Consider the following 24501-nt stretch of genomic DNA (forward strand, 5'->3'; position numbering starts at 1 on the left):
CATTCTAGAGGGCATGCATCCTGGGATTTAAGATGTAACCATGTCTGCAACCAAACTCCCCCTCCCCCGCAGCACGTCAGTGTGGGAGAGCTGCTGAAAGGACAAGCGCTCGTCTGGTTTTTAGTGTATATGAAAATGAATTTATTTACACAGTAACATGATGCCACAGAGAACACAGCAAAGTACCACAGCAAACCAAAGGGCGGCGCCACCTGGTGACAGAGGGGACCTTTCATTGGTAGGTTTATACAACTCCAAAACATGTTAAGTAGAGGTGAAGCTCCAGGAAAGAGCAAAAGAAACAAGATTTTCAAAAAGAGAGCATGGGCAGAGCCATGGGGAATGAAAGAGAGAGTGGAATGAGGGCTGCCATGATTCAAATCACTGAGAAGGACAACATCTGGCTTCTGCCCTCATCTCACGCCAAAATGCCCGGCATATCATCAACAGAAAAATCCCATCCCAGTGTGTTCACACATCTGCTAAGGGAAGGGATAACCAAGTAGTTATTTGGAGCAAGTTTCCTGAAGCAGTGTGGTTTATCTTTCAAAAACGCTACCCTGAAGCCACAGGACTGGTTCAACATTCAAGTTATCATGAGTGCGGACACACACATACTTTCCACACACTACACGGGCAAAGTGGATTTTCCATAATATAATATTTGTAGCAAAATATATGACTCTGTACTTCTGCTAGGTTAGAAAATGTCCGACCTCTTTGGATTCCCTGAAACTTTCTGGATTAAAAAAAAAACAACAATAAACATGGAGGCAAATGGATGGGTAAAGGTGAGAAGCTGGAATAAACACGGAGGCTCTCTGGAGTGGGAAACATGCGATGGGATGTCCGGATGCAAGCCCCTGCCGCCAGCCCAGGTGGGGAAAGCTTCTAGCAGTGGCTGACGCAAAAACCTACTCTAATTTCAAACAGCTGCAGAGAGGGGGGTGTTTAACAGCTATATAGCACCTTGTACATTCTGGGCACTTATAAATATTAAATGGTGGTGATGGTGAGTGATAAACACCTCAGTAGGAAGGTTTATAAAAAAATATTACAATTTGTTAAGAAATTTCCCAGGAGTTCTTTAAACAAACCTATGGAAACTACCATATCTCTTTTAAAAAATTCCTCAGCTCTCAGTATTACGTGGATATGATGTTCCCAAGCTGAAGTTTGGGCAGTAGTCACAACCATGTCAACGAGAGAGGAAACAGTTCCTTCTCCTTAAATACTGGGGAACTTTATAATCTGCGCAAGGTTTTCTTCATCATCATCATCATCATCTTTTTTTTCCTAATACACAAAATGGACTTGTTTTAAAAAAATAGGTGCTTATTTGAGGATGCATTATTTTATCAGCTGAATACCTGGATGTGGAATGTATGTGAATTCTCCTCCCACGGCATCTGTCATAACTCAACCTCATCACCTAAGAAGCATCAGGACAAAAAGGCTTGATTTCTTTGGCATAATCTCTACCTAGGATCTTGTACTGCACCTCTTGTGGCTTCCCTTATGGCATCATTTTTGGTCCAACGGAATCCCCACTTTCAGTGCTGCCATCAGTGTGGACAGCTGGGCTGCAGTGCGCACTTCAGCAAGAGCAGCACTTGGATTCGTCTCAGCACAGCACTTAGGGCCTTTGAGAACATGAGCTTCAATGAGGTAAAACTAATAACCCGGGTTCGTGGGCAGCCATCCTGTTTACTCATTAGGCTGAACCAGAATCTTTAATCCTTATCAACTAGTGAGGGGAATAAAAAACATGTCAGAGTTAACCCAGGGAGTCAAGTTCCTCCCCCCCACCCCAAAGTATGCTCATACTTCATTTATACATCTAGAATCATTTGGAATATAGTGCAGAATAAGAAGTCCATCCCAATTTCTGGAACTAGCCTGTATTTTTTTCAGATCACTGCTGGTAACATCTAGGGAAAAATCCTAGTTGCAGGTTATCAGCAAAACCAAGTCAGGTTACTTCCCAGCACCAAAGTATTCTTAATTCAAATTTGGGAAGCTGAGTGCAATCCTTCTACGCCCTACCGTTTAGTAGGCCCCAAAGATCTTTCATGGAAATTTTACAATGCTGGAAACTTTAAAATACAATTTTAGGTAGTTTAACTCCAGAAATATCATTAATATTTCTAGAGGTTCAGATCTCTTGGCTTAGAGTTTTCTAGGTTCACAAACTTATTCTGAGTTTGGAAGCACAACTATCCCCCACTGACAATGAAAGGTTACTCAGAGTCTTGAAATCCTAACCAATAGGTTTTACTTTTAGCCCCTCAACATCAGTAGGCTAGGGAGTGTGGGTGCTTGTGCCCCCCCATATATCTCACCCGGTTTATCTTCCGAGGGCAAAACTTGAAACCCACTGCCATATTCCTGGCTTCCAATTCAGACTTAGCCTAGGGGTTGCTGGACGTCCTTCCCGATTCTTTTGTTGTTGATTCCACATGTTGCAACTGCTCTTTTCCCCATCCTGCTGTTATTCTTGATGAATTAGCTTCTGGGCATCACACTAGTACACCAAAGGGGCTCTCCTCAGGCTAGCAAAAGAGCCCTCTCACAGCCCCCGTCCTTCCTGTGGAACATCTAATTCCCTTCCTTCCCAGACGAGGTTATCATGCTAACAAGGCACTCTGCTGTACATTCAGTCTTGGTCTTGGCTACTCCAGCCATTGTCCTGTTTCTCTAGTACCCAAATGTGTACGAGAGATTATTCTTGCTCATGTGGCTTAAGGAAAAGTTCCAATAGCGGCTTAATTGTTCAAATTCTCAATATAAATGGAAGAATCTATAGTATAAATTTCAATAGAAGAGAAAAAATCCAATCAGTATTGAAGACAATAACTTGACATTACTTGAGAAAACAAAGTGCTATACTAGTCACAATCCAAAACTCATATATATATATATATATATATATATATAAAAATATGTATGTATGTCTGTGTCTGAGGGCAGGATTTCTTTCCAGTTGATGAATGTATTCGAAGTTCCTACTACAATTAAAATGGAAATGTAAAATATTTGTGATAATATGAGATTGACTGAATTTCATCATACTTGGAAAAATATTTGGAGGACCACCTGATGTAAATACTTCTTGCCTAGAAATAGGGTTATTTTGCCTATTCTGCTCTAACCTGTAACACCTTCTTCCCTCCCCACCTTACATTCCTTGGCCCTCACTCAGAGAGCTGTTAATCTAGCCACCTGTCTCAGGGAAGCCTGAGTCCCTTCTCTGACTAGTTGGCATTACTCTTTTGCCCTTAACAAATCTGAATATGAAAACAGTACTAAACACATCTGATGTGAAGAGGTGCTCGGTTTGCCAGTGCTATGAGATAACGGTAGTGGAGGGTGTCCATGATTATAATACTATAGAGTTAAAATGAAGAAGACTGGGTCCAAGGCAAAACAGAAACAGAGAAAAAAAGTGTGTGTGGTGGGGGAGGGAGGATACCTAGAGAACAAATAGAGGGACCAGGAAACATTCTTCATTAAATATGAAACCTCATTAAATAGTCAACATTCAAATTTACATGGGCAAGGCACCACGAGAGTGACATTGAGAAAGTGTCTCAATATGCAAACCACGGAGGGGGGCTGCTAAGGGAACGTGCTGGCTGACAGGGTCAGTGGTCTGTGCACTGCCACTTCAGTGTATAATTGGGCAGGGAGTTATGTGCACGTGGGCTATGCTAAGGTGAACCGAACACCAGCCTGCTAGGCAAGGTGTGGTCATGTCACAGGACACCGAGAGAGAGAGTGGACTGCTGGCCTGCAGCGGCATGCCCACCTTGTGGCCATTCCTAGGGGCAGAGCCTTGTACTCTGGCCAGAGGAGACAAGACTCTTTGTGGGCCAACCAGCTCTCTTCCCTGGAAGTCCTGTACTGCTGGCCAGGAGGACAGGCACATGTTCCATAGGGAGCCTCACATGTCCCATTCTCTAAAAAAAAAAAAAAGAAAAAGAAACAAAAAAGAGCACAATAAAATACATTCTTCTCCTTTCTTGATCCTCTTTGATATAGGTGAATCACATGAAAGGTTGTTAATAATGTTAAAAGTTTAGAAATTACCAAAAGGCCACTAACGTGCTATCTAAGTAATACTGCACAATCAGGCTTGGCTTTAACAAATTCTGCACCGGTAGATGAGGGGCCCAGGGCTGTCTCACCAACCAGTGCAGAGAACGCGTCTATCAACCCTGCCACAGGTTGCTCCCCCAGAGGCCTGGCCTCTACTTCCAGCGTGCATGTGCACACACACGGGTACATACGTGTACACACTCTCACACTGTCTGAGTGACTCTTGGGATTTCAAGGTTGAAGTAAACAGAACAGATACTCACAGTTTTGAATAAAACACACACACATACACACACACACACACACACAAACGCACACACCCCGGTGGAAGGAACACTCGTCACTCAGCTCAAATATGTGCCAAGGGAAGAAGGGGAGGGTTTCTGGAGATATTGCTTCAGGTGAAGTCGCAACATAAACATTGTATATACAGCTAAAAAAAAATACATACCAAAATTGCACATATATCCATAGAGGAGGAGCACAGACCCCACGTGCGGTGAACAGCTCTCAGCCACCCACCTCAGCAATCCAAGTTCCCTGGGAGCTGTCCTCCAGAGCCATTTCAGAGGGTCACAAGGAGCAATGTGCCTGTGCACTGGGAGGCAGTCTCTCTAGAAAAGGCCGGCATTCTGGGGAGGAGGTCAGCAGTCTCATCAGCGGCCTTCTCCCCTTCCCCTGCCTTCTGGCCATCCTAACAGCCAGCCACGCCATGCCCTCTAAGGAGACGTTACAGCTCCACTGACAGCCGTTTCGTGCAGGGCTGTTGTCTACAGCATTTGGTAGACTAGTTAACGCTGGCTACTGACAGAAGGAAGCTGGCCAATTACTGCTCGAGGGAAAACTGTGATCTGGGCACCGGCAGCCCTGGCTGCCAACGTTGACAGCTCTGACAGTAATCAAAGAACAGTACTTTAAACTCTGTCCCCCTGATGTCCCCTAGAGAATTGCACATGCAGGAAAATCATCTCCTTGTGTCCTGCCAGCTATTTATAAGATCTGAACTGCACTCCACCCTGCTGAGGCACTGGTGACACCACCTTGGGTCAGCTCTGTAATGGGCCACAAGTGGCCGATAAACCCAAACTTCATTGGCAAGTGGGGAGAGAGTAGAGGTGAAGGAGAATCAGGCAGTGGCAGCAGAGGGGAGACGGTTAGGGCCGCCCTCCATGCAGTGCACACACTTATCGATAATAGAAATGAAAATGGGTTCATGACCCAGAGGGTGGGATCTCTCCTCGTCCTTCTACTCCTCCTGGAACAAAGGATACAGTCCCCGGAACCAAAACTGGGCTGATGCTAAGGATGGCAGTTCCGCCTGGTAAGAGAGTCAGTTATTGATCCTTTAAAGGAAGAAAGTCTGTTGTGAGAGCTTAGTGGATGGTGGTAAGGACTGGTTAAATCCGTCTATTGCTAGTGAGAATAAATACACGGTGTTAAAAAGACACGGGCTATTCAGAATTATGGAGGAACTGGACCCAGCTCACTGAGTTCAAACCAGAGGAGCTGTCCCTTCAAGGACATGTCTTCACTTCCCCTGCATCTGGGGGACAGTTAGGGCGGAAGGCATTCCCATGGAAGGCAGCTGCGTGTTTGTGCGGCTGACTTTCTGTGAAATTAAGAGGGACTCAGCGTCTCACTGGATTTAGAGCTGAGGACAACCTTTCAGAGTGGACTCATCTGTTCATGGATGGGGATGGAAGGCTCGTCTCTCCCCTTTCCTTGAATTCTGTGTGAGTACTAGGAAGGGGAAGTATGTGAGCCACTTGAAGAAGGCGACAATGAAGTAAGAGCAGCAACTGGGACACGTTAACGGGGCTTCAGGATTTTCACGACGCAGCTGAGGGAGTCTGGAGTAGCAAAAGCCAAATACTGAGCACAAAGCCAGTCCTCCAGGCTGACGCCACCTTCCCTGTCCAGGGACTTCTCAGCAAACTTGATCATGAGCAGTGTTCGCTTGATGTCTAGCCAGTTTTGGAGCAGGGCATTCCTCTGCACTGGGCTGGGGGAGGCAGTGAAAGTCTGGAAGAGGCCTTCCCGGGGGCCCCAGAGCAGACACTGGAGGATGCCTTTGGCGCCTGAAATGAGGAGTCGCTCAGAAGGGTTGGGGTTCAGGAGGCAGCTGGCCAGCTGCTGCAGGCCCCAGGAATAGGGGGAGCGGAGTGGGATGCGAGGCAGGTCTGCTCTAGTGTATTCCTTCTCCTTCAGCTCTGGGTTCTCATCGAAGGGGTTGGGCAGGTGCAGCATCTCGTAGATGAGGATGCCTGTCTGGAACTCATCACACTTTTTATACTGGGTGGCTGTGATGATCTCTGGGGCGAGGCGGGACTGGTCCCGGAGGATCTCAGGGTCTACCAGATGGCTCTTCTGCTTGGCTTGAGAGAAATTGCTTACTATGAGCCTCGTGGGACAAGAAGAGGTGGGGCTGGGCTCCGCAGGCCCAAGGCCCTGGGCGGGTCCCCCGGGCTGGTAGTGGACAAGTAGCAGGTTCTCCAGACGCAGATCGCAGTGAGTGACGTGGTAGGGTTTGAGGTGCTCCAGGCCGGAGCACAGCTGTAAGAGCAGCAGACACACTTGCCTCTCATACACGTCAGGGCTTTTCCCATGCTGCGCTAGAGAGTCTCGCACGAAGTCGGCCACGGTGAGACAGGGAACCTCTCTGGTGATGACCACGACGTGGCTTCTCTGCTTCCTGCTAACGACTGCCTGGCTTTCTTTGTGGGATGACTCTGCTTCAGAGCTGGGCTCTGGGCTTTTTCCATCAGTTCCTCCTTTCACCTCTTCCGTCGCTTCCATTTCATCCTCTTCCTCTTCCGGGGCATCAGCGTCCTCCCAGGGAAGCAGACGTTTAGGAACTTCAGCAAGGAAGTGACCACAGTCCTGCTGGATGTTAAAATGGACAGCCAGACTCTGCCGGACAGCCAAGCTGTGATAATACTGCTGCGATTCTTTAGCTTTGCTCTTACAGATCTGTAAGAAGAAAGCAAAGAACACAATTTAAAATGCACACTTTCATAATAAGGCTTATGATGTGTAAAGAAGTGTTACCTGGAAGGTGACTGGTGGGAGTCTGGAGTGGCAAAGGCAACAGCGTTGCAGTGAAGACACAGCGTTAAGAGCTGAGTCTTCAGAAAGGGTCTTGGCAATCCTGTGCTGAGTGACAGCAACAGTGTCTACATGCTTAACTTCATGTGTATTATCTCTAGTCCTTACACTAACTCTTCAAAGTAGGCGGAGGACCTAAGAATTAAAGAAACAAACCAAAACCAAAACAAAGCAAAACAAAAAAACCCCAGGGTCACCAGTTTGCAAACCTAAGTCTGTCTAACACCAAAGCTTCCTCTTTCCACTGTACCTTGCCCCTCATCTAGAAAACTGAACAACAAAAAGTCATTTTCCACCCGCCTTCTGTGGAGGTTTACAGCCTAGACTTATACAGCAGCTCAATAAATGGCTCATAAAGTAGGCCAGAATACCTTATTACATCACCGGTCAGGAGAGTGACATACAATTGGCCAGGTAAACTGTGGGTTTTCCTAACTTTTTAACGAATGTCATGGTGATGGTCACAACTCAGGCACTCATGGTTCACTGGCAGGGTAGAGATGAAAGAGTGAGAGAATCGTTGGTCTCAACTAGTCAGAGCAAGGCCAACATTTCAATGGCAGGAGTCTGAGTTTTACACTTTCTCTTAACAGGCCTCACTGAAGGCCTAATATTCAAGCAATAAGGCCTCTCAAAAAGACCTTAAGTGGTTACGGATCAAGGAAGAGTTGCTTGATCAAAAACATTAGCCAAGAGTTCTACATACTAAAACAACTATTGTATTTCTGGTCTTAAAGGGTTAGAAAAGCAAAGAGTAAATAAAATCACCCCTAAAGGGATTCTCCTCATGATATGATATGAGAAGTTGACAACGGAAGGCTGAGTCTCCAACGCCAGTTCATAGATCATAATAGTCTAGTCCAGACAGATCCTCCACGACCCTGGGAACCAGGTGCACACTTGCCACTCTTCCTCCCCAGCAGGAGCACACTGCCGCATCTCACAAACACCAAAGCCTCCCAGCAACAGGTGCTCTGTAGTGTTTACATTTGCCCATTTATTGCAGTAACACAGAAATGCAAATTTTAAAAAGCTTTTCTAGTCATTTCTATTTAAAAAGAAAAATGTACATCTTAGGAGGACGCTGATGGGTTCTCAGTTCGGAGAAGCAGCATGCTCTGATTTCCATTCAAATAGATATTAAAAAAAAAAAGACCAAAGGCAAAGGAGTCTCAAGAGAGAGGAACATCCCTCTCTCATTTACTGTATTTATACATATTTATTACAGTTAGAGACTTGACATGAGTGATTCAGTGCAACACACACACATGCATGCACACATGTGCGCACATACACACAGAGGTCTGAAAACAAGTTTCTTCAAGTCTTCTACCACCTACCTCATAAGTTTGAGGGCACAGTAAGCATCTCTTCTTTAAGCAAACTTCTGGTCTTAAAACAGAGATATCCCCAGACTGAGTTCAAGTCCAAACATATATCTTTGGGAAAGTATTATCTTTGGAAAGCTCTCAAAGTCTCAGCACATGCAGTATAATATATAATCCTATACGCTCATTAGTCACAACATGAAATCTTTCTATACTATACTGTTGGCAATATTTCATATTTATACGTCACTAGGTATTTAAAAATCCTATACTAGTCATCACTTAGTTGTATGGGAGTTAGATCCAGGACATGGTACCATTAACCCCATTTCCAGTTTTAATAATTTGCTCAATATCACACTGCCTACTGGAATGAAAGTTCAAAGGTCCCAACTCCTCAGCCTTTGAAAAGTCAATCAAATACCACTGAATTTGGCTGAATTAGACTGTGTAGTTAAACTCTCGCTGTCATCCTATAGAAAGGACACTCACCAAAGACTTGAGAGGCCTAGCATTTAGCCTCGCTACTAGCTGTGTAACCTTGGGCATTTCTCTTAATTTCTCTGGGTCCCAGTCTTTCTAATAAAGGAGACAATATAAAGAATACTGAAATCTACTTCACAGGGCAATTATGAGAATCAAATGAGATCAAGTATGTAGAGCATATCTGTAAACTACAAAGCTGTACAAATGTAACATTCATAATGACTAAAACAGTTAACAGGGCTTCCCTGGTGGTGCAGTGGTTGGGGGTCCGCCTGCCGATGCAGGGGACGTGGGTTCGTGCCCCGGTCCGGGAGGATCCCACATGCCGCGGAGTGGCTGGGCCCGTGAGCCATGGCCGCTGAGCCTGCGCGTCTGGAGCCTGTGCTCCGCAGCGGGAGAGGCCACAGCAGTGAGAGGCCCGCGTACCGCAAAAAAAAAAAAAAAAAGTTAACAACTTGTAAATGCTAAAATGATGCATTATAGAATCCTCATATTTTTTCGAACAAATAGAGCAAGATAGAAAAATGCATCTTTGTTTTGAGTCTGAGAGCCACTAGCCTCAGCAAGGAGGCTCTCTGACCATAGGTTTCACAGAGGGCAGCTAAAGAGGGACCGTTAAAGTTTCACACCTCCATGCCAGGTCAGCCCTGACAAACAAGTCAAGATCAACAGCATGTTCTGATCTAAGATGGGCCAACCTAAGGCTAAGAGAGAGAGAACTGTTTGGCCCAACTGTAGTTTTCACTATGCCAAGTTGCACTGAAAAAAACTTGCCACCTTGTGGTTTGGCATTAGAAGCAGAGATGATACTCTAATTGTTATTTCTATTCTAATTTTATCTACACACACACACATACACACACACACACACACACACACACACATTTATATAAGATATCCTAGAGCTTTGGCAGTAGACAAGAGCATGGATCCTACAACAAGCATTTATGTTTAGCTTCACAGATCAACTTGAGATAAAAGTTCAAAGTGATTTACAAAGAAGAAATGATAAATTGTTCAGTCATTTTGGATGCTCTGAAGGAAAATGGTCTGCCTAAATAGTCAAGCTGAGGAGGCAGCACTTCCTTATCTCTTCATCTTATAATATGTAGACAGGCTGGAGAATAATGGGTCACTCTAGTTGTAAGGGCAAAGGAGAAAGGGAGAAGACTGGAGTGTGAAAGAGGAAAACAAAATACCAGGGCTTCTGATTGGCTCATAACCATGAGAACAGTTACAACCAAAACACAGACCTATGGAGATCTCCATAATAGGATTTCTCATATGATGAGTATCTCATAAATCTTTATTATGGAGCCTGCGATGATGTTAATTTAGGTAGGAGTATTATGTTATTCTATGTACCACACAGTAGCCATTTTTCTTCAGATGATAAATTTCTAGTCCAAAAGTCATTTCAGAAAACGAGCCACTCTTTTCAGAACAAATGGACAGGGTTCTTCCAGCTGGTTGTTGTTTTTTTTCCTTCTTCCCTTACCCAGTATTTTCTCTAGCAGAGATCAAAGTAACTTCTTCTTGGCCTCCCATTTTTATTTACTTTTCTTGAAAGGAATTCATACTCCTTCCTTACAAAGCGTAGCTGGCTTGAACTGAAAGATCCACTCCTCAAGAAGAATGATTTCCACAGGACTCCTAGGCTTCACAAAATTTTGAAATAGGAACAAAACTGGAGCTGGAATGGTCCCATATCTTCATGTAAGATTCCCTTTTGTAATGGGAGAAAAATCATCTCATATTTGTTTTGACTGTATATGGGAAAGCCTATTTAAAATGCTGCCAATTTTGACAGACTGTACTGTGTACATTTTCTGAATGGGAAGAAAAGCCCTAGGAGAGCCTGAGCCACAGTGACACTAGAGGGAGCTGCAACATCAAGATCCTGGAGTCGTTTGCACGGAGACTGCAGCAAGAGAACAAAACCAGGCTGGTGAAGGTTGAATCTTGTAAAATATGCCATAGGTCCTCTTTGTGGACAAGTTCCCGGTTCTACGAAGGTGGCAATGCCTAATTCATGAAAAGGGAACGCTTCGTGTGAGGAGCACAAGCACGAAGGGATGCCCATCCTGGGCACAGTGACTCTTGCCTCTCTGCCCACTCACAAGGCACACCTTCTGGAGCTACCTCTCTAGAGGAAGCCAGAAGAACATCAAAAGGGACAGTCAGCCAGCTGGTGGCTCCACGCCCACCAATGTGGACAATACGTTGTCACAAAAACAGAGGTTTGGGGGAAACTGAGTGCTTGTCTGAGTTAATAAAGATGAGTGAGAACAGAGAAGGGGAAGGAGAAATATTGATTCCTATCAATTGTGCATTCAAACAAGTATCTGACAGCTCCTTAAGCTTCCTATCTGTGGAACATAGCATCCTGAAGCAATGTGGCCAGAGCCCCTAAATACAGTGGGGTGGGGGACTCCTCAACCACTGTTAAATCATCTGTTGGAAAATGGGGGAAAAAATGCTTCCAGAATCAGAGCCAAACTAATCTCTCCTGAGACCTTCTTAGACCCAGGTCAAAATATACAACACTTAACACAAGCCTGATCTTAGTGGAGAAACAGAGCTGACAATGGATCCTCACACACAACCTGAGAAGTTTAATTTCAAACATTCATTTCAGTGCAGGAGCTCATTTTCTGTGTTGCTCATGGTAACTACTCTGCATATCTTTGAGGCAAATTTGCCATTATAAAGCATTTATGTTTGTTATAATAATCTCAACCTAGACAGCTAACTTTAAAAAAGTAGACTGTGGGGGGCTTTGACTGTAAAGCCTCATTAAAAGCAGCTGGGAAGGAGAAGACAGCGTTATGTGTCTAATGCTACTGACCCCTTCAGAATGCCTACGATGCCTGGGACCTGTAAAGAGGGTGTACATCTTGCTGCCCTTTCAGTATTGGGGAGTGGAATAGATATTCAGTTTAAGGCAACAAAGTAGGGAGGTGGGGGAAAAAGGTGGACATTTGGCAAAACAGGATGGCTATGGAGTAAATCAGCTGTTGAATGGGGAGTGGTATTATCTGTTCTTACTTACTCTACCTTCCTCCCAAAGGCTTCCTGAAATGCTGGTGTTTGAGGGGTCTGCTCTCTATCCTCTTTTCTCATTGACATACTCCCTTCAGTAAGCTCATGGCTTCAGCCATCTTGATATACTGCTGGCTTTCACATCTACATTTTTGCAGTCCAAACTTGTCTCTGAGCTTCAGACTTATCTATACAACGGCCTACTTGATTTCTCTCCATGTATGTCCCATCCTATAGATGGATGCCTTAAACTCAACATAACCAAACCTGAACTTTTCCCCACCAAATTCCCTGTTATTCCAGTACGCCCTCTATTGGTGAATGGCTCTGTTATCTGTCCCAACAACTAGATGAGATATGAAGTTCACTCTGGATTTCTCCTCCATCTTCATTCCCTGCATCTAGTTAATTACCAACTTCTACTGATTTTGTTCCCATATAACTTTCAAATTATCCTCTTTTCTCCATCTCTATGGCTACCACTATCATTTGCTGGTCTACTACAAAAGATTTCCAACTGGTCTCCCTGCCTCTCATGTGATTCCCCTCAAATACACCTTCTACGTGGTCACCAGAGCCACCTTTCAAAAAAAAAAAAAAATTGGATAAACTTCCTCATGGTTCCTCATTATCTTCACAGGATAAGGTCCTGGCTTGGCCTCTGTTTCTAGTCTTATTTCTCACCCCTCTTCCACTTTTGCCACACTGAACTACATGCAGCCAGAGCCCTACTCCTACCCTCCAGGTGTTCTCTCTGACTTAGGCTTCTCTTCTCCCCTCATATGCCTGAGGGATTCCCACTTACTTTTTTCAAAGTCATCACATGCATCATGTGTGTCAAGGAGAGAAAGTGCTATATACCCTAAACCTCCTTTCTGTTTCACCTGCATCTCATGTACATGTCTCTGTTATTACAGCTATCACATTTTTCTTTTGTCTGTCTTAAGAGCAGATATTTGTAGCTTTGGGTTCCAGCACAGAGCAAGGCACCTAGTGCATGCTCAGTATGTCTGCACAAATACTAAGAAAGGTGACATCTGACCTGGTGTAGCCATAAGGCTTATTTACTCAGAACAGCTAGAATATATGCATAGCTTTTATTAAACACATGGAAGTTGGCAAGGTGATGGGGAGGGGGCAATGGCTGACAAATCTGGGTAATAAACACTCATGACCTGACTACACAAATGAGTAAAATCTGAACAATGAGGGCTGTCTGCTGAGTCCAGGCTGCCTTGGAGGCTCAGGGGTTTTGTATTGCACAAAACCACACAAAACGACACTGTTCTTCATCATTCCATTCAATTTTCTCTTTTCCCCAAAGAAAGCAATAATTACAAAATACAGGACTCTTCAAAAATATTCTACATTAGCTTTTATTTTTCTATTATGGGCCCAGTCGGCCTAGTATGCCTTCAGCTGACTTCCACTTTATCAGCAGGGATTCTCATTTCCAGCTCGCACTATGCACTTTACAGTTTCTCAGTCAACTTTAAGTGAGATGGATATGGTAGGGAATGAATGGTAGAGGGACAAAAATGAGAAACACTGAAGATCACACACACACTATACCATCTGTGGTATTTTGTCACATTACCCAAAAGCATAACTCCATACAGGAAAGAGTATAGAATGAAAACTGGCAAATTCTAAATTGATATCCATTATTTGGTACAACCTCACTCTAAGAATACAGGCTGATCACCGATTGACCTCAATTCCTTGATCTGCCCAGGAGGAGTACTGCTTTACTTGCTGCTACACAGCTAAGACCTATACACACTCAATGCCGTTACAAATATATTCAAAATGGATTAAGTGTTTAATATATAAATGCTGTCTGGGCCCCAAGTACTCAGAACTCCATGCTTTAGGAATCTGCTATGAGACCTGTCAGGTAGGCCAGGTTTTTTACAGCTTAAATTGCTGCAAAAATATTCACATGCCCAGAAAACATTTTGGAGTCTAGAAGAGAAATTCAAGAAGGTAACTGTATAAGATTTTACTATTTTATTTGTGATTTGTACTCATCAAATCTTTTTATGCTCCCACTCAGCATATGGATCAAAAGAAAATCACCTGTAATCACCTGTTCCTGAGCCAGTAATTTAGGCTGACAGAATGACACCCAGGATGATCACACTAGAGAAACTGAGGCACAGCACAGTTCAATAACCTGCTGAGGGCCCAGATTAGGAATTCACTTAATTTGAATCCCAATTTATAATTCCTATCTATGTCCTCTCACCTCATTAATTAAATCTATGGCTCTCTTTTCCTACTAGACAATTCATTTTGATTCTAGGTTTACATGAGTACTCCAAACTTCTCCTTTCTAAATCAATTTCCAGTTGAGACTTTAAGGCACTTCTGTATGCATTCAGCTCTGAAATAAAGTGAACACTGACCTAGGATGGCTATGAGTCTGTAGAGCTGGCTGCTGATTAATCACTTTCTGTGAAGTTCTAACGCTGGGCATATTTGTGTTGAATTATGATAATGAAAGTGGTTTCCTCTATAGCTTTTTCCTTGTCACTAAGCCAGTAATTAATTGCCTGATCCTATAGTCTGAACTAGTTGTAAATTCCTACCAACCATAGTTATTCCTATTAATGCTTTTTCATTTAGTGTCTTGCCTTCTCAGCATCCACCTAAATGAGATCATTGGAGACTCCAGAGTCAAAATGCAATAAAAGATGCTGGTCTCCACAGTTCACCTCTACTTTATTACAAGCTTTTAACAAGATTCTTGGCATAGCTGGAAGAAAAGAAGCTGCTCCAGTGCTGTAATAGGAAAGTGTACCTCTTCACTGAGCTTGGTGTGCTCTATCCCTGAGAACAAAGCCCAGGACTACTTTAAAAAGAGAAGATACCTTGTTATCACAGAGTTGGAACTACTGGAAAAATAAGTCAGAAATTTATTCTTTTTGCTTATAAAAGATTTTCATCACCTTCCTCGAGGTAATTTCATCAATTTCTCATGTGGTCTCACATAGCAGTGTTTGTTATAAAATGATCTCATGACAACAGTGAAAAAAGAACATCCCACTGACACTGAGTCATAATTTTACCAACTGTCCACCCTGCTTCTAGGCAAAAGGCTGTCATTTGTCCATTCAGGGATAACACTGAGACACAGCAGGGTCAATCTATTGACTCAGGTATGATATAACAAGACAAGTTCCACATAGGAATAAGGAGGCAGCCTGCCATAAAGCTAATGACGATATGCAAAAATAATTGTTCCTCTCTGCTCTCAGTTTCTTCCTGTGTAGAATGACGAAGGCCCGCCCTTCTAAAGTTGACGAGTGTACTTTGAAGACTACATTTGGTCAGTGGCTACCCAGATTCTTTGAAAGGTGGCAAAAGCAAGGTGGATTTTATTTAGAGCAGGGAAGTTAAGGGCTGGAGGCCAGCCAGCGTGTAGCCACAGAGACAGACGGTCCAATCTACCGCGTGGTGGCTCACCAAATGGTGACGAGGGGATAAAAGGAGACACGAATAACACAGAAACAGGAGTTGAACATTAAATATTGTCTGGGAATCAATTTGGCCTTTCCTTCACCAAAACACTTAAAAATACACTGTGCTCACTGCCTCCTCAGCCTCCCCGTTCCATATTCCCACTAACTCACTGCATTGGATATCCACTTCCACTAGTACCAAGATTGTATTTTTTTTTGAGGTTTACCAGAGATTCAACTCCTGCCTTCTCCTCATTCTGCTCAAGCCTTCTGCAATCTTGGACTCTGATCTGTGGGCCCTTGTTCTTTGCTACATCCTCTCCGAATTTTCCTGCTTTAGGTCACTTAGCTCTGTGGGCCTTTTCCCAATTTGCAGACTCTACCACTACAATCTCATACATTCCCACAGTTTGAACTAAATCAAGTTTATGAGAGGACTAGGTAAACTTGACCTCCCTTCTGAGTACCGAACTCACATTTTTGTCTGGTTACAGGCTTTCTCTTTACTTGGCTATCTCATGGGCATGCTCCACAGAGAGCTCATCTTTCTGGTTTTTCTGATTCATATTTCAGTTAATGGCATCACCATCCTCCTGGGGTTGCTCCTCCGTGAAATCTTAGCACAGTGCCCTCATCCTACATCCAGCCACGCACCAGACATGGTCGACGGCCTGCCTCAGCTCTTTCACTGCCTATCTCTTCTTTTCCATGGTCCTATTTCAGGATCTCTTTATTATTTACCTGGATAATTGCAATAGTATAATGACTGGCTTCCCTGCTTCCGATTCTTCTGGACTCTTCCACTGCAGTTTACTTCCAAAATCATTAATCTTATGTCATCTTTCTGTTTAAAAATCCTTAATGGTTTCCCACAAAACACAAAATAAAGCCTAACCTCTTAAGCTCATCAATCAAAGCCTCTAAATTTGGTCCCAAATCTTTCCATGGTTCAATTTTCCACTGTTCTCTCCATGCACTGTATTCACCCCTAAGAATCGTGTGAAAGGGACACTAGAGGCCCTTTTTTATTGGCCCTGAGGTAAGTGTTAACAATGACTTCTTTCATTCATTAATCTTTATTTATCTTTACATTTCCACACCACTGTGAACCTTTATTATCCGTCTTGTTTAAAAGTTATTTATGCCTTTGTCTTTCCCACTGGAATATATGCTCTTTGAAGGCAAGGTTTTTGTCTTATTCATATGTATTTCTGTATTCTGTTAAATGTGATATAACAGAGATATCACAATGTTTTATACAGTAAATGTTTGCTGAAAGGTCAAGAAATATTTATTGAATGCCCATTATGTACACGTGGTGCAGTGGATAAGATGCTGCACTCTCAATGCAGGGGGCCTGGGTTCTAACCCTGGTTAGGGAGCTAGATCCCACATGCATGCCACAACTAAGAGTTTGCATGCCACAATTAAGGAGCCTGCTAGCCGCAACTAAGGAGCCCGCCTGCCACAACTAAGACCTGGTGTAAATAAATAAATAAATAAATAAATAAGATCAGAGAAGAAAATTCACAGAGCTGGATTCTTTAAGAAAACAGAGGTGTTTTCTAGGTACATGAGAAGAAGAGTGGTAAAATAAATAGCTACCATTTACTGAATGCTTACTTTGTGTCAAATGATGCTCTGAGCACTATATACATCTCTATGTACATACTGACTCTTGTGATTTTTCACAATGGCTTTAAGAAGAATGAAGTTTTTTCTCCATTTTACAGATAAAGACACTAGGCTTAGAAAAGGCAAGTAACTGGGCCAAGGTAACACAGCTAATAAGCTGCTAAAGCACAAATTTAAAGCTCAGTATCAAATGATCCCAAATCTCCAATTCCTTAGCTTTTTCAATGAAAAGACATTATGACATCATTTTTAAACAAAATAAAAACTGCCTATAATCCTCACCACTCTAAATTTAGAAATTATTTGCATATTATGGTCATAGTATTTGGTATTCTGCTATATTAATGTGACATTTTACAAAAAATGTTTTCCATGATTTTATACAGTCTTCATGATGACCATTTTTAATGGCTGCAAACATTCCATTGGGATGATATACCATAATTCATTACATTGTTTCCTTAATATCAGGCACTTTGTTTCCAATTTTTGGCAGTGCTAAAATTCTGAGGGATTGTAACATGAGTAACTTTCTCTCATAATTTTAAGGAAAGATGTTTATGACTTTGAAGGAATGAGAAAGAAAATATCTAAGTGCAGAGCCTATTAAAAATATGCTCAGGCTAGTGCCTAATATTAATGAAGAATAACAGAGAGTGACAAAAGAATGTTGAGAAGTAATTTTCTATTATTGTTAACAACAATAATGCAGTTTTATTATATTTTATATATACTTCATAGTTTACAAAAGCAGTTTCACTACATAAACACATACACATATAACAATCTTACAAGGTAGGAAGGGCAGTGAAAATCAAGGGAGATTACATGACTTGTTTGGGAATACACAATGATAGATTCAGAATTTGGACTTATGTCAGCTGACTACTTTTAGTTGAAGACCGATACAATTCAGATATCACACTGAATGAAAAACAGAATAAAGCTATGAACTGAACTGTGTCTTCCCAAGATTCATATGTTAAAGCCCCAACCCCCAATGTGACATATTCTCTCCCCCACCCTCCCAAGCCCTGACATAAGGACACAGAAAGAAGGTGGCTGTCTATAAGCCAGGAATAGAATCCTCCTTTCCAGTCTCCAGAACTGGGAGGAAATAAATTTCTGTTGTTCCTAAAGCCATCCAGTCTATGGTATTTTGTTATGGCAGCCCAAGCAGACTAAGACCTTGTTACTGAGAAGTGGGGCACTGCTGTAACCAATACCCAAAAATGTAGAAGTGGGTTTGGAATTGGGTAGCAGCTGGAAGAGTTTTAAGATTCATAATAGAAAAAGACTAGATACTTATGAATAGACTGTTGCTAGAAATATGGACATTAAGGGTGATTCTGGTGAGGTCTCGGAAACGAGGAACATATTATTAGAAAATAGAAAAAAAGGTGAGATTTCTAATAAAATGGCAAAGAACCTGGCTAAACTGTGTTCCAGTATTTTGCGAAAGGTAGAACTAGTGAGCAATGAAATTGGATATTTAGCTGAGAGACTTCTAAATAAAGGGTTAAAGGAACGACTTGTTTCCTCTTGGCTGTTTATAGTGAAGTGCAAAGGGAGAAAGAACTGAAGAAGGAATTGTTAAGCAAAAACGAACCAGGGCTTGAAGATTTAGAAAACTCTCAACCTACTCACAGATTGGGAAGGCCGGGAGGAACCTGCTCAGTGCCTCCAGGGGTAGGCTGCCCTGGCAGAGAGTCATGTGGGCAGGGCCCCTACAAAGAGCCAAAGGATCAGGGTGCCCAGCAGAGCCACAGCGGTGATGCTATTATCTCAGTGGGCCTGGAGGGCAGAGTACTGAGTCAAAGAGGATTATTCTTGAGCCTTAATATCTAACAGAATTTGCCTTGCAAGGTTTTGGACTTGCTTGGGACCCATCATCCTTTCCTTCCTTCTGATTTCTCCCTTTTAGAATGGGATTGTGTGTCCTATCCTTGTCCGCCACTGTATTTTGGAAGCACATAACTTGACTAGTTTCACAGGTTTACAGTTGGAAAGGAAATTTGTCTCAGGATTTAACAGACCTTGAATTTCACACATATCTCATTTAGATAATATTTAGATGAGACTTTGGACTTTAGACTTCAGAGTTGATGCTAGAATGAGTTAAGACCTTTGGGGCTGTTGGGATGGACTGAACATATTTTGCATGTGTTAAGAACATGAATTTTGGGGGACCAGGAGCAGAATGCTATGCACTGAATTGTGAACCCCCCAATTCATATGTTGACGTGTTAACCCCCAATGTTACTATATTTAGAGATAGGGCCTACAAAGAGGTAATTAGGGTTAAATGAGATCACAAGGGTGGGGCCTTGATATGGATTAGTGTCCTTATAAGAAGAGACACTAGACAGCCCCCACCCCTTCAGCCATGTGGGGACTTAGGAAGAAGGCAGCCACCTGCAAGGCAGAAAGAGCGCTGATTAGAAACTAAATCAGCTGGAAACTTGATCTTGGACTTTCCAGCATTCGGAACTGTGAGAAAAAAAATTTATGTTGTTTAAGCCATCCAGTCTTAGTATTTTGTTACGGCTAAGACAACACCCAAAGTTAAGATCTTAGTACTCTATCACTGCAGTGGACTTGTTATTTAAGGGGTAGTATCCTTTGGTTTTCAAATTGTTAAATTCTAGCACCAACTTCCTTTTGTAACATTTGAAAAGACCTTTCAGTCTCTTCAACAGACATAGAGAAGAGACTTGTGGTTGTGGAGTTGGCAGGGGGTGTGGGGTGTGGGATGTGGGTAGGGGGAGGGAGGGAGGGGCTGGGAGTTTGGGGTTACTAGATGCAAACTATTACATATAGAATGGATGGACAACAAGGTCCTACTGTATAGCACAGGGAACTATATTCAATGTCCTAGGATAAATCATAATGGAAAAGAATATAAAAAAAGAATGTATATATATGTATAACTGAGTCACCTTGTTGTACAGCAGAAATTAACACAACGTTGTAGATCAACTATACTTCAATTAAAACAAAAAGAGAGAGAGAAAGACAGTCATACCTGTTAAGCTACTCTAAATTCCATTAGTACGGAAAGGGATATTTTAAGAAGACAAACAGTAAAAAGTTGTTTGTGTGAGCCAACTGCTGGTCTTTTTTGCTTATCTCTGCAAAGGCAGGGTTCACAGTGTGCTAGGAGTTTATTCCTTTAAGGTTGTACTATCAACTGGATCCTTCTACAAACGCCTAGAGGGTCTTCAAGGAGACATTTATAGTCACCATTTAGTGCAAAACATCCTTTCCCAAACCTGCCAAGAACCCTCAGTATATAACCACTTGCCACCTGTTCTTTGGAGATTGCTTTTGCATCATTACAAGCAAATAAATCAATACCAAACCACTGATTTGGGAAAGAGACAGGATTGCACAGCAATAATACATAAAGTTAGTCAAGCCCTACTTCTTAGTTGTTTTGAACAACAGATAGTTCAATGTCCCTTTCTGAAATAGGTACTCATCTTGCTTGCACTGGTGATCTTGTAGCAATACAGGCCCAAGATAGATGAGGCCCCATAACTCCAACCGGTATAACAGTTCTTGAATGCTACACAGTATCTCAAAATTCCTTTTTAGACTCAACAGTAACGTGTTAACTCGAATCTAGATCCTCTCTCTGCCGTTTACCCCTCAGTTTAATTTAAAAAGTGTGCGCTGGGGCACAGGGTCACTCTGCGAGTGTCACCAGAGGGTGAAGTGGCTTAGGTGCTGCAAATGCAGGGAGCAGCCAGCTGAAGGTCTGGTGCAAAAATATATTCTGTCTTGATAGACAGGCAAGACCAATCGTTTACCTTATCCATTAATTTACTAAGACACCATCTGGTCTTTCTAAGTCAAATTAACACGTACAAGTCCTTTAGATATGTTAATTAGTTTTGAACCAGTGAACAGAATCAGTAAAAAGGGACTATGGGAAGGGAGAACACTACCTTAAGTTTACACAGAGCTTTATGTTTTTAGAAACTCTTTCACATGCATTATCTTACTTGATCCTAACCTCAATCCCACAAAGTAGATGGATCATTGTTGTAAACATCTGAAAGAGGAGGAAATTGAGGCTCAAAAGATTGTTGTTCTCCTAAAATAATCTAGGGAAGAAGCTAAGGGATAGTGAAATAAGTGAATACCTATCAGGGGCATTTTGTTCTCTTTTAGCCAAACGGCCCCATAAGATGGGTATCATTATTATTCCTTTCTAAAGCTGAGGAAACTGAGACTTAGAATAGCAACTTATAACAGGGCTACTAAGTGGCAGAGTCAGGATTTGAACCCAGATCTTTTGGACTTCAAAGTCCATGCTTTATTTATTACACTGATGAAGCCTATGGCTTACTGTTACAGTGAATGTAATTGCTCAAGAATTCTTGATTTTAAGAGTTTTAGCGTTCTTAAAGAAGTGTGTTGTCTGGTATGGGTGATATACATTTAAGAAGTTAATATGTGACATAACAGACAAAGTGTAGGCTATGGAGTCAGAGAGATCTGTGTTTAAATCCTAGCTCTACTAATTGCTAGCTGTGTGACCCTAAGCTTTATTCTCCTCATCTGTCAAATGGATAAAAAGATCTTAACCCCATGAAGTCGATGTGAAGATTAAATTATATAACACTAAAAAGTTCCTGGTACATCAACAAATATTGGTTACCTTCCTCTATAAAAATGTTTCTCCAGGGCTTCCCTGGTGGCGCAGTGGTTGAGAGTCCGCCTGCCGATGCAGGGGACATGGGTTTGTGCCCCGGTCCGGGAAGATCCCACGTGCCACGGAGCGGCTGGGCCCGTGAGCCGTGGCCGCTGAGCCTGTGCGTCCAGAGCCTGTGCTCCGCAATGGGAGAGGCCACAGCAGTCAGGCCTGAGTACCGCAAAAAAAAAAAAAAGCTTCTCCAGGAAGCAGAGGAGTTAGAAATTAGGGATAGACAAGAGTCTCTTATTTGCTAGAGGATAAAGACAGAAGTATAGAATGGAAGGCACATAACAGACCTCATTTGTACAGGAAATCTTTGCAAACAATCACAGCTCAAGTATTACCTACTTCAAGAAGAATTCTCTGGCATCGAGAGTCTGGGTTAAGGTCCTTCTAAGCTCCCACAGAATTCTGTTTACTTCTATCTTAGCATTCAGTATACTGTGTTATGTCTGTCTCTTTACATATCTGTTTTCTCCTCTAGATAATAAGTTAACCTCTCTTTTATCACAATATCTGGTGTAAGGTAGATGCTCAGTAAGTTTTTGCTGATTGGAGGAATGAAGAAAAATAAAATAAAACCAGACCCATCTCAATAACAGTGTGTCAGAGAAGATTAAAATCAGATTTATAAAATTTTCTTACCTTGACTGCATAGTTATTAAGTGGATCTTTTGCATATGAAGCTGTGTAGTAAACTGCATCGCCTGCCTCACAACATGGCTTGTCACTGGTTAGCCTGAAGTCTGACCAGCTGTCCACCCCAAAACGGAGCTGGTCTTTCTGTCCAGCCATGAAGAGGTCTTCACATTTAATAGCCAGTTTCTTCAAGGCATCTGTATGAAGGCTTCGGATTTTACCCACCACTTCTTCACGATTCTCAAGTCCTCGATAAAGTGCTTGTCTCTGTGGCTTCTGGATACTCCGGCCCTGTCTACAAGAGGGACCACGCCGGCTGGACAGAGACTCTGTGCTATTGGAAAATCTATCCTTAATACTGAGAGTGGTTAAGCTGGAGATGCTGTTTGCTGCTGAGGGCACAGGTCTCTCCTTGTGCAAAGGTCTCTCCAAGGAGTCATAAGACTCAATGTCCAGTCCCTTGAGTTCATAACTGATTGAAGAGCCAGCACTGCTGGCATCCCAGTTGGGGTCGATATCATAGGTGGGATTAGCCATGACACAAAGAGTAGTTTCCAGGGATTTTTGGAGGTCTTTGGAGATTGGCTCTGTATTGGCTCTTATGATCATTTTCTTTGGCAGTGGGGGTGGTGTAGGTTGAGAAGCATTAGGTGCTTCTTGGTCTGTTTTCCCACCGAAGGCAATGGCATCATCCAAAGCTCCCTTAGGCTGCCGTGGATGCTTGGGAGGTATCATGGCTGCTCTAGATTGCCCTGTATTGTTTTAAAAGAAAGAAAGAAAGGGAAAAGAAAGAATAAGTAAAGTTTTCATTCTTGTTACATAATTGAAACTTAAGCAGAAATAAGGGAGGTGGCCACGAGAATATAAGAAGTCAATGCTTTAATCCAAAAATGGTAAAAGAAAACAAAGAACAAATAGCTTAATTTAAAGGTAAGAGTTCAAGACTTGATGGAAGCAACAAATGTGAACAATGTCTCTGTACTTCTTTGCCATAGGAACAGGCCAATGGGCTTTGTTTTCAAGAAGGAATTCATATTCTCCATTCCTGGCCCCGAGAGTGCTGTATTCACCACTCTAGAGTACTAACGAGTGACAGACACTCAAATAACTGTACTGTGACAGAACAGAGATGATGGTATTTGTGCATAAAAAAAAATTACTTGGGAGCATTATTAAAAACAATTGGGATTAGCAAATGAGACCGCTAGACTGGTGCTCAGAAGATACTATTCTATTCTTTTAACTTTGTTCCAAAGTTACATTGTATTGTATAGAGCACTTGTCATTCTCCATCCAATACATATGAATACAATTTCATAAACCATATTATTTCACTTCACTACAGAGATGGATTCCAGCACCACTTAAACTGGTCTATGTATAAGATCCCTGAGATTGTGGTAAGGGGAACCATGTATATGAGCAGTCAACTGCTGTTTCAAACATCTTTCACAAACTCTTACATGATTCTGTTTTATTTTGGGGGACATATAAACTGTGATTTGAGGGATGCTACTTTTGAAATTCTCTTACAACAAGCCCTAGTTACAGGACCAGTCATCTTTGTTTCCTTTCTAGAATTTATGCTTAGAAGAAGATAAAACGCATAAGTATGTGATCAATGACACCTTCAGGACTTATTGTATAATGGGGAAGGAGCATTATTTTTTTAAAGACAGAGAAATATACCATGAAAGTTTAATAAAAGCTATTAAAATCAGTAATGTTACTAAAATGAAATCTCCACTCAATATTTCAGAGTTAGAGCATAATGCTCTGTTATGGGTGGAATTATGTGCTCTCTCCCAAAATATACTGAAGTCCTAACCTCTGGTACCTGTGAATGTGATCTTATTCGGAAATAGAATCTTTGTAGAGGTAATCAAGTTAAGATGAGGTCATTAGGGTGGGCCTCAATCCAATATGGCTGGTGTCCTTATAAGAAGGGGAAAATGTGATATAAAGACAGACACACAGGGAGAACACCATGTGATGACAGAGG

The 24501-nt window shown here is 42.3% G+C and overlaps 1 protein-coding gene and 1 long non-coding RNA gene across 16 annotated transcripts in view; one reads left to right on the plus strand and one right to left on the minus strand.

The window, feature by feature from the left end:
- The window catches only part of LOC117203838 (uncharacterized), a 47530-nt gene that overhangs the window by 12476 nt on the left and 10553 nt on the right, over positions 1 to 24501 (plus strand). The gene's annotated exons all lie outside the window — the stretch shown is intronic.
- Positions 3963 to 24501, minus strand: part of PEAK1 (pseudopodium enriched atypical kinase 1) — a 292180-nt gene continuing 271641 nt past the window's right edge. For all 15 annotated transcript variants that reach the window (XM_004276341.3, XM_033440139.2, XM_033440132.2 and 12 more), the window contains 2 exons: positions 22506 to 23251; positions 3963 to 7068 (listed from right to left, as the gene is read on the minus strand). In XM_004276341.3, the coding sequence (XP_004276389.1) occupies positions 5908 to 7068; positions 22506 to 23251 (1907 nt within the window). In that variant the 3' untranslated portion in view covers positions 3963 to 5907. The remainder of the gene's footprint in view (positions 7069 to 22505; positions 23252 to 24501) is intronic.

Source organism: Orcinus orca, chromosome 2 (assembly GCF_937001465.1).
Source record: "Orcinus orca chromosome 2, mOrcOrc1.1, whole genome shotgun sequence".
NCBI lineage: Eukaryota > Metazoa > Chordata > Mammalia > Artiodactyla > Delphinidae > Orcinus > Orcinus orca.